Source organism: Xenopus tropicalis, chromosome 1 (assembly GCF_000004195.4).
Source record: "Xenopus tropicalis strain Nigerian chromosome 1, UCB_Xtro_10.0, whole genome shotgun sequence".
NCBI lineage: Eukaryota > Metazoa > Chordata > Amphibia > Anura > Pipidae > Xenopus > Xenopus tropicalis.
In genome coordinates this window covers 29,839,699-29,850,740 of record NC_030677.2, presented here as the reverse complement: position 1 = coordinate 29,850,740, position 11,042 = coordinate 29,839,699, and the positions used below count along the sequence as shown (strand labels likewise).

At 38.7% G+C, this 11,042-nt stretch overlaps 1 protein-coding gene across 3 annotated transcripts; it reads right to left on the bottom strand.

Moving 5' to 3' along the window:
* Positions 1–201: 201 nt before the first annotated feature.
* Positions 202–10,699, bottom strand: pacrgl (parkin coregulated like). 3 transcript variants are annotated; one of them, XM_012958004.1, is made up of 8 exons: positions 10,525–10,694; positions 8,128–8,298; positions 6,844–6,911; positions 5,922–6,012; positions 2,934–3,068; positions 1,909–2,016; positions 1,484–1,564; positions 202–464 (listed from the first exon to the last, which is right to left on the bottom strand). In XM_012958004.1, the coding sequence occupies exons 2-8, from the start codon at positions 8,272–8,274 to the stop codon at positions 408–410; spliced, it is 687 nt and encodes a 228-aa protein (XP_012813458.1). In that variant the 5' UTR covers positions 8,275–8,298; positions 10,525–10,694; the 3' UTR covers positions 202–407.
* Positions 10,700–11,042: the final 343 nt, after the last annotated feature.

Genomic DNA, 11,042 nt, shown 5'->3' with positions numbered 1-11,042 from the left:
CATTTAAAATGGAAAGAGCCAGCTGACTGATGGACTGGATTAGATCTCTTGGGTGTGTTTCTAATGGATTGTGAGTTCATACTATGTTGTACATTCTGTGGTTAGGATAAGTGTATCTTTTTAATCTTTACAAATTTACCAGACCAGAATTTGCAATCCAAAAATAAATAAATAACTAAAAAAGTTAAAACTAAGAACCAGTAGTGAAAAATATTAATTTTATTTTTTCAGTTATTCACATCAAATTAAAATAATATGGAGGTCACTCTCATAACTACAGATTTTCATGATGTAGTCATGTCATTTGCAGCATGGAGCAAGCAAATCTGATGAAAACGGCTCAACACAATTGGTCTAAAGTATTTAACATTTCATCATGTCCAAATGTTCTAGAATCCATAGAATCTTCAGCTACAGGTGGAACAGTACGTTGGGATTTTTGATTTAATTATTCCAAGGCTTTCCTTCAGAAAAGAAAAGAGAGCAAATGAGTAATATGGGGAAACAAGAGGGTCAAATGTAGTATTAGTGTTAGTTATGATATAAACAACACTATTTAGACATTCTCATAAACATATTTAAAAGATTTCACAGTTTAAGCAACAAATCCACTGTATAATATTTCATACATCTGATATAACACCTTTGTAGCTGTGTATATTGAAACAGTCCCAGTATGGAGTATGTTCAGACAACTTGCTATGGCTGGGTGTGGGCTAAAGGTCTAGGTATCAGATATTAGTCCTTCTTTTTGGAAAGTATTCACTTTTGTATTTTGTTTCTTAAATAGTGCTGATAATTACACAGCGCCTTACAGAGATTATTTAGCAGTCACTGCCCCAATGGAGCTTACAGTCTAAAGGTCCCTATCACATACCCACAAGCTATGGTCAGTTTTATAAGGAGCTTGTGTGTATTTGGAGTGAGGGGAAACATGAGTACCCTGAGGGATCCCAACATGGGGATAACACAGTTGCAGATATTGCGCTGGCCAGAAGAGAAGTCAGGGCCCCAGCGCTGCAAGGCAGAATTGCTAACCACTAAGTCACTGTAATTAAAAACATCACCATCTACACTTTTAAAATGAAAGCTACATCTGTTGCCTGTGTTCTATAGAATTTTGACACATAAATGAAAAAAAAATCCTACTGCCTGTAAATAACGGTCAGTTTTTGAGTGGGGTGAGAGTTAAGACTGCATTAAGAAATTGCCACCTTTCCTTTGCAGCCATTTACCCTCTGGATCTGCTATTTGCACTGACTCTATACCTGCACCCACTCGCATCACTCATGTCTAATAAAACATCTGCCCAACATGGCAGCCTGATCACTCAGTGGCAGCCAACAACCAAATTTGTTTGCGTTACGATAGTTTTACTACTTCTTGCAACAATTTTTAGAGATATTGACTAATGGTACAACTATATTATGGAAGATACAACACACCACTGAAAAGCAGACAATAAATAATGCAGCTTACAGACCTTCCCTCCATACTGTTCCAGTTCCTGCAGCGCAGCAGTGATCTGTTCTTTATAAGTTTTCTCCATCAACCTTTTAGAAATCTATCGGACAAGAAAATGAATGTATTTAAACAGCACTGTATAATTGTGTCACTGCCATATCCTTATAACAGGTTTATGAGTCAGATTTGTGTCCTTTTTTTTTTAGCTTTGTCTTCATTTTGACATCTCAGCAATCATTTGTCACTGCTGGGTGGGTTTCAGGTGATCTCTGCCAGCGGGAAAATGCCCCATGTGCTATTAACCAAACTGGATAGTACATAGAATCTTTCTTTAGAAACTGCACCGCATGTGAGATCAACGCACTCTACAAACCAGTCCTGATGGATGCTGGACTAAGAATGGTGAGCAGTTAACTAAACACGGCTAGGAGCATTTATACATACGCTGGTAAGAAGCTGCTTCAGGTGAATATTCAGTGATGGCCCAACAATCGCGCTTAACTGTACCAACGCATTCAAGCCTCTTTCAAACACACTGCCATCCGAGTGCGCCTAGCAGCAAAAGACAAATGTAGGAGGAAATGTGATTTTACATAATAACCTGACACATTGATACAGCAGATCTTTGCTTCCATGTTCTCTTACTTGGCCCGCCCAACTCTGTGTTAGCATGCTTGGTTTAGGCTTCAATACTCAGGTTCTATGTTTACTGAAGACAACACTAACTCACACCGTGTGGATTTTAAGAAAATAATCATTATTTTCCCTGGGTTTCACGTTTTGATAGATGTTAGAGCTGATGTGCTCTAACACTTCACAGCACAAAATGGAGTTTGACTGCTTTAAAAAGTAAAACACGTTAAACACATTTTAATGAACAGACACATTTATCCAAGCGGTAAATACAGGTATGGCATCAGTTATCTGGAAACCCGTTATCCAGAAAGCTCCGAATTACAGGAAGGCCCTGTAATTTGGATCACCATACTTTGTCTACTACAAAAATAATTTAAATATTAATTAAACCCAACAAGGTTCTGTTTTATTATTACAGAGAAAAAGGAAATCATTTTTAAAAATGTGAATTATTTGAATAAAATGGACTTTATTGGAAGATGGCCTTCCCATAATTCTTAGCTTTTGCAATCCCATATTCAGAAACCTGTCATGCAGAAACTGCAGCCATCTCCCTTGTAGTCCATTTTTAATCAATTCTATTTTTTTTTAATTATTTCTTTTCTTTTTTATCTATTTTAATAATAAAATAGTATATCCTGTAATGGCTGTCTCTACTTCCGGTCAGAGAACAGCAGACCTTGTCAGCAATATGCCACAGCAATACGAAAAATGCTTTATCAGGTGCCTGTTAGAAAGCAGAATCTAATTAGCTAATGGTAAATATTTCAATAAACATATGACCATTAGGCATTGGGGTAGGCAAGGGCAAAGGCCTGTTGTTGGATACATACCAAGGCTCCTTTAAGAGCAGCTGTCACTTTTGGTAAAATCGGCAGTACTTTTTCTTTAGCTCCAGGGACCATTAATAACTCCTTAAATCCTTCTTGCGAAACAAAAGTGTAGGGATGCCTTGTTTCCTTAAGTCCCTGCAGGAAAATGCAGAGTGTCAGTTGAAGTAGAAGGAAAGGTAGAAACTAAGTAAGCTTTATCAGAAAGGTCTATGTAAATACAGCCATAAGCACTCACAGAAAAGCTGCACTGAGTCCTCTATCAAAAGAAACACATGATTTCTTTTCTCCTTTTTTGGGAACATGTTCTTCAGTATCAGACTTCCTCTCTTTTAGGGCTCCTTCAGGTTTGGGGCACGAGTCTGCTCAGTTCTCTCCTCTTTCCCTCCCTTCTCCTGCCCCCTTCCCATAGGAATGCTTAACAACTCACTTCCCCCACCCTTAGGAATGTGTGATCTGAGTTCCAATGGCTATAACTGCAGCAGGAAGCTACCAAGGCCAAGCGAAAATGGCAGCTGCTATCAGAGGGAGCTTCTAGGGCTGATTACTCAGGTCTGGAAAAGCTTTCTGCAGAATAAATATTTTTATTTATTTTACGGCCAATAGATTCGACACATTAGTGCCAGCTCAAACACTAGTCCTAGGTGTCACTAATGTGGCGAATCTATAGGCAGTAAAATTCCAAAATGACTTTCCTTCTCGTTTAACCAAATGTACACCTCAAATTTCTACTCTTTTCAATCTGCAGCATGGCCACTTCTCTAAAATAAGAAGATTTTCAAGACTTTTTACTGTAAGCACATATACTGTATATGCAGATATACTTTATAATCACTGCACAGCAAATCATCTTTGATTACTCTAGTATGGTGCCAATATTGTTTCACTGCTACTTAGCAGCTATAGCCAAGTAAACTTATCCAGACTAAAGATGGCCACAAAAGGACCGATTTGCTTACTTGGAGGCGTTGCCAAGCAGTGGGCCAAGCCTAGCTGATGTTATAGAATGCATCCACAGCTTCATGATGGAAAGGAACACATGCACAGCTCCATGATTCAGTTAGAAATGTTTGCATTCCTCCATGATAAATATGCTGGCCAACCTCTGTTCTAAGACATAGATTTGTGGGCACAGCAGTAGTGCAGAGTATCAGTAGACATTATTGGGCAGATTTAACAAAATGTGAAATGAGAGCTCACCACTGAAAAATTCACCAGCTTTCTATTCAGCCCTTTCTATACAGATTGGTTGCTCTCGAGATTTTCTTTTTTATTATATCGCAGAGCTTTCTGGTTCAAAAACACTTGTCATATTGATGGCTTTTAAAATCCAATTAATGAAATCAATGCAAAGCTAATTTAATACAGAACATCTTGACAAACAATGACAAATAAAAAGTGCGCTATAATCAGACCTGAAAATCTTTGGCAGAGAAATAAAATTATCCTCATAGAACTTCATTAATCTGCTGCCAGTTTTACAGCTATGAAACACATCAAAATAATTACACAACAATGAACCTCTTACTTATTCATGCTGGTGGCAGCCATATAAAACAGTTTGCTGCTAAATAGCAATCAATCGTGTATTATGCAGTTAAATGTGTGACAAATGTGTAATACTATTAAAAAAGTACTTAAAATAAATCTGCATATTGCTAAGCCCTGCACTGAATCTATGATTTGGGAAAATATGTTGGGAAATAAGTTTCCCAAAAAGTCACACTCACCTTGAAATTACCCTTTAAAACAATTAAAGTTTCTGGTAAGTATTTATATGGTTACTAGGGTACTGACTACACAACAACAACGTAGGGGTTTAAAATATCAGACTACAGTTGTGTCCTAAATATGCTAAAGATGTTCAAACTCAATTACAGACTAAGGCAGCCAAATTTACATTACAGGTATGGGATCTGTTATCTGGAAACCCACTATCCAGAAAACTCCAAATGATGGGAAGGCCATGTCCCATAAACTCAATTTTAAGCAAATAATTACATTTTTCAAAAATGATTTCCCTTTTCTCAGTAAAACAGTACCTTGTACTTGATCCCAACTAAGATATAATTACCCCAAAACAGCCCTATTGGGTTTATTTAATGGTTAAATGATTCCCTTTTCTCTGTAATAATAAAACAGTACCTGTACTTGATCCCAACTAAGATATAATTACCCCTTATTGGGGGCAGAACAGCCCTATTGGGTTTATTTAATGGTTAAATGATTCCCTTTTCTCTGTAATAATAAAACAGTACCTGTACTTGATCCCAACTAAGATATAATTAATCCTTATTGGTGGCAAAACAATGCTTTTGGGTTTATTTCATGTTGAAATATTTTCTTAGTAGACCGAGAGAGCAGTGATCCAAATTATGGCAATATCCCTTATTGGGAAAACCCTAGGTCCCGGGTATTCTGTATAACAGATCCCATACCTGTATTATATTTGCCTAATATAATACCAGAGTCAGTAGTAAAATGAACATCAGTGAGCTAGGGAAGGGCATTTGTATATAAAGTCTTTATTAAGCTAACATTACATCAGACTGTCTAGTCACAGCCTTTTTTATTGCCTGTCACAGTCTTCCTATTGTGTTATATTGCCTTTAAAAGAATTACCTAAAAAGGAAAACTGCCAGGTAGGACATTAAATGAAATACTCCAGAGCAACAACATATTTAGTATTATTACAGCTTGTACCGAGCCATATTATAAAAATGTATCAGAAAAGGTAACCTCTCTACTAAACACAACACAGCAGGAGAATATTAATGTATAGTGGGTAGGTAAGGCAGAATAGCATCATCCTGAGAGTAATGTTACACCACTGATGACAAAAAAACTCTTCCTTTCCCAGATTATTTAAATGAAACCTTTTTGAATGAGGCCACCAGTCAGGCGTCCAATCAAATGTATATTACTATGAATCTCAAGTCATAAATTTAACTTGACAGAAATACATTTTAAAATGAAAGATATGCCATTTACCTCAGCCAAGGTAATGAGCAAAGGATCGAATGGAATGGTTTCCGGAAGACGTTCCCATTGCAAATTGTGTTTTACTGAGCCGTGAACCAGCCTGAAACAACAGGAACAATGCAAAAGATTATCATACTGTATGGTACAGATGCCCTGTAGGTCAAATATTGAAATGGCTCGTGCACAAGACCCTATAGTATTAATTTGCCTAGATTCTAGGATGAAGGACACTATCACTTAATTAGCTGATAATACCAAATTAGAGGTCTGTACAAAAAAAAAGAAAAAGAAAAAAAAATCTACAGTGAATAACAATAAAAATAATGAAACTGTATTGCATATTGAATTCAGCCTTGGGAAAATACCAGCAGACTATCATTACAGACCTCTGTTATCTGTTTATGAAACTACTCCTCCATTAAAAAGAAATGCAATCTATAAAGGCTGGAGTGGGCAGATGTCTAACATAATAGCCAGAACACTACTTCCTCCTTTACAGCTCTCTAAGCTGTTAGCAGTCAGTAACCAATCAGTGACCTGGGGGGGGGGGGCATATGGGACATAACTGTTCAGTAAGTTTGCATTTAAATCTGACCTGCGTGCTCACAAACTAACTGAACAGTTATGTCCCATGGGCCACCTCCCCCCCCCTAAAGTCACTGACTAAGTAAGACGTTAGAGAGCTGAAAGCAGGAAGTAGTGTTCTGACTATTATGTTAGACATTTGCCCACTCCAGCCAGTATAGATTACATTTTTGCCTAACTAACTATATTACAAATATATTTTATTTTGCACAAATTTCTGTCTATTTTACCCAGTTTCATTTATACACTGAACTGTTCCTTTAAGGACTGTAACATTAAAAGGTGGTGGGCACTCTGTCCTAAATGCAAGTAAGTTAAGTCCTTTCAGATAAAATTATGAATCTACCTGCATGGAATCCCCCCTCTAGAATATACAGCAGAAAAGGCAGATGGAGATCGTCGAGGCTCTGCAAACTAAAAAGAAAAGGTTTAATATTACAGTTCACAGTTGATGTGGAAGAGAACAGATTCAGAACATTGGAAATATTAAAGGCTTACATAGTAATAAGCATATATATATATGTAATGAATTACTTTTTCATGTGTAACTGCTATTTTATTTGGATACCTCTGCAAACAACATGATGTCAAGCAGTTGGTTATTTCAACACGCAGAATCTAGAACAATAGAATCAATTTGTACGGCTGTAGATATCACAGCATGAGTAAGAAAAATACTGAGATGAGAATTTTGAGATATTAATAAAAGATCGTTTATGAAACAGATTTATAAAACATTCACTATAGTTATATAACATTTGCATGTGGTGCGGAGGGTTTAAAGAAGCCAAAAAGTTCTTCATTGTAAAGGATTAATGGGGAAACTATAGTGAAAAATGAAATGTAATCTCATGGAAATATGCATATTTCTACATTTGGTCAATTCAAAATGCATTTCTGAAGAAACCAAGTAACTCCTTATTATACCTCTCTTAGCAAACTGTCTCTCTACATGCAGCTATGTGTCAGAGTCAGTAATGTTAGAAGACAGTTAGCGCTAATACAATATAAGTAAAAGAGAGTTCACACCAATCATATAATAGCACGAACTGTCCATTAAAATCTGACTGCTGAATGAAGAGAGATTGCTGAGAGGGCAAAAGTGAAAAATTATTTAATCAATTCAGAAAAGGTGCAGCGTTTTTACAAGATCATATTTAGAAAGTTTCCATGAAGTAAAGCTTATGTTTAATTTTAGTTTTCACATTAGTTCCCTTTTTATTAACCAGATCTAAATGTTAAACCTGGGGGACAAGGAATCATAGTTTTCACTAAAACTGCAAGGGATGAATGTTCCTATTCCTAGGAAATATTGTACTGAGTTACATGTCCTGATTCTAGAATCTCAAATATTTCAGTATTCAATTTACAATACCACAAACACAGGGTATTTCTAATTATTCTAAAATAAATACTCAAAGCAGCAGCCATATATGATCCTAAAATACTTAAAAACTGAAATATTAAATTGAGCAAAAAAGCACTCTAGTGACCATGATAGACAATTAGAAAACTACTTATACACAAACATATATGCAAGAGCATAGATGTCATTATATTTCTAAAATACAAATATAAAATAAGCCACATTATTTTATATGAATGTAGTTTAATAACCAGAAGAACCTACTGGGTCTATTGTTTTAGGATTAAGCTTGTCACTTGGCCTTGGGCGGGCTGAACTAGCTGTATTTGTAGAGCTCGTGGCAGAAGCAGATGGTGTAGCTTTGGTCCTTTGGTTGGTAGCCCTGAGCCCACCTCTAAACGATGAAGACATTATTCAGTTAGAACATTCTAAAATCTGAAATAAAAGAAAATTGCAGAATTAAAATAAAGTGCATAAGCTAATACCTAAAAATATTAGGAGTATTTTTTGACCCCAGGGAGAACAAGAGCACTAAGGAGAGCAATTGTGCACCATCACTTCAGGCACTCACCAAAAAATATGCTTGCTAAAAACTGTACCAGCCGGGGTACTACTGTCGAAGTGCAAAACCGCTTTTGTTCAAAAATATGCAAGAAGCGTTGAAGATTTTAATGTGAGATTATAATGTGTAATTGTAAGATTGTAATGTGGTGCTTCTGTTGTGCTACCCCAGCCCGGTGCAGTCTTCAGCAAATAGAAGAAAAGGCTCAGAGTATCGGTTTAAGTGATTATAATCACTGAGGGTGGGCCTAACATTTGATATCTTTGCTTCTCCTTCTTCCTCATTCTGACTAAAGTCTCCCCTCATACAGTATGGTCTATGCCATTTGCATCCCTCTGGATCCCTCCTTATTTTTATTCTTTATGTCTAATAACATATGCCTTTGTTTTACTGGAGAGAAAAACAAAGAATTGTTTATTTACACAAAGGCACTAAAAGTTTTTGCATCTTTCAAGACAAGTGGTGTCTGAATAAAGCTGGCCATCGCAGGAAGCTGCTGATATCGGACGACTCGCCGATCGGCCAGGTTAGAAAATTTTGATTGGGCGCCATAGAAGGCGCCTGACCAAAATCTGCCGTCAGGGCTGAATCGGCAGGAGGTAGAAATCCTATTGTTTCTACCTCCTTATCTGCTGTTTCAGCCCTGACTGTGTGTGGCGGATCTGGCGATGACCATCGGTCGCACGAAACATCGTCAGATCGCCACGTGTATGGCCAGCTTAATAGAGATCATGTCCTTTTATGTTGGTGCTTCTTGTTTCCATGGCAGGCCAAAGAGTTCATGATATATATATACATCCTGTCTGCATATTTATTACTTTATATTATGCTGAGAGCCACAGCCAGATACAGCTTTCAATTCAAAAACATGTACTAATAACAATAATGAGCAACTATCATGTGAAAACTGTTACCCCACTGGAGACGGAGGCTAACAGGGACGTATTCAGGTTACGGAAAAAATAGTATTTTGGCAAGAAAGTCCCCCTAGTGAGTGCTATGCTGCCTACAGCGGGGGGTGTTCCCAGTCAAGGCAGCCATGTTGTGGCACATTCATAGTGTTCTGTCCTTCAGGTACCATATTCCCTCTTTTTTCCCTCTGGAACAAAACCCACATACGGTTTAAATCAGGAGCCATAACATAACAAGGCATGCCCATATTGGGATAAAAAGTGGAAAAAGTGGAAAAAACTGAGACAATACAGTCCCTATCTCCCCCCACCCCCCAAAAAAAATAATTTCTGTTTTGCGAGCAATGCATGTAAGCAATTTCCATGTAAAGCAATCAGATCCAATTAGTTTTAAATGCCAATCCTGTCCAGTTTCAATGCAAGCCCATACTCAGAGGTGCAAGTGTTTGGTATGATCTGTAGTCACTGTGTGTGCCTGGAGCCATAGAGATGCCTTGCAGATATATGTGAGACCAGTCTGACAGACCCCTCTCTATAGGAATCATCTGATAGTTACTGTTGCCAGGAAGAAGGCGCTGCAAATGATTTAACCCCAAAAAGCCATGGTGTTCTGCAAGGGCAATAGTGACAGCAGCAGCCTGTGCCCACAGCTGAAGTGTGATTCTGTGCCAATGTAGGAATGCTCAATGCTGAGGGCCCTCCTGCCAGCGGCTCCAGGTACTGGGCACCATCAGGGCAGTTTTGGGTGAAAGAAGAGCAAAGACACTGCCTGGGGCTTCAGGCCACAGTGATAACCTGTAATGGGGGGGGGGGTATTATCACAAAGGGCATATTAATGAGTATATTTATCAGGATGTCCAACCTGCTGTCCTTGAATGCTTACTCTCCAGCTGGGGCTGCAGCCCAATAACAGGAGCTACAGGCTGGCAGCCTGGGAACAGTTACCCCACACGCCATAGGGGCCCCAGGCTTCCTGCACTGCCAGGGGCCCTGTGTGTGTGTGTGCATGGGAGGCAAAGCACTCCCATGCACACACACACACAGCCATACTCTCACACACACAGCCCCACTCTCACACAGCCACACTCTCACACAGCCCAGCCCCCTGACACAACTACTCTACTTTAGTTATACAGGGATATGAGCCCTATTATCCCAGCGCAAAGCCTGCCATTATCCAATACTCACCCTCCCACCATCGCTCCTGCCCGGGTCAATCAATGTAAAGACGAAGCCCACACAGCTACCGAATACACCTAAGTAAAAACGTCTTCGTCGCCATGGGAACCGTGGCATTTGTACGGCGTCCAGAGAGGATCAAACTTCCTTCGTTCCCGATACAGTGCCAGACGGTGTATCTGCCAGACAGTGTATCGCCAGAGGGCGCTCTCCGCGCTGTTGGATAGCCTATTTCCTTGACGTCACACAGACCCGGAGCAACTGGGAAGTCCCGGTTGGGGATTTCAGTATATGCTCGCCATTAGCGGGGAAAGGCTCCAGAGCAATGTTTTCCAAACTGTGGAGTTTGTACTGCTATTGGGGCTTAAAAAAACGCCCTTCCTATATTGTTACCTTTGTTTAAGTATTTTATGGAATGTCCTATTCCTAGCAGCTTTGCAATTGGCCCACAACAACAACAAAAAAGCAATTGCTCTGAGAGCTTGCAATTGTATTATTATTGTTACTTTTAATTCAATATCTTTCTA

Bases quoted from the DNA above. Each gene is read 5' to 3' on its own strand.
- pacrgl (XM_012958004.1), bottom strand. From the start codon at position 8,274: ATGTCTTCATCGTTTAGAGGTGGGCTCAGGGCTACCAACCAAAGGACC. The intron at 6,912-8,127 runs GTAGGTTCTTCT...TTTTCTTTTTAG, and splicing joins ATCCTAAAACAATAGACCCA to TTTGCAGAGCCTCGACGATC. The intron at 3,069-5,921 runs GTAAATGGCATA...ATTTTCCTGCAG, and splicing joins TGCTCATTACCTTGGCTGAG to GGACTTAAGGAAACAAGGCA.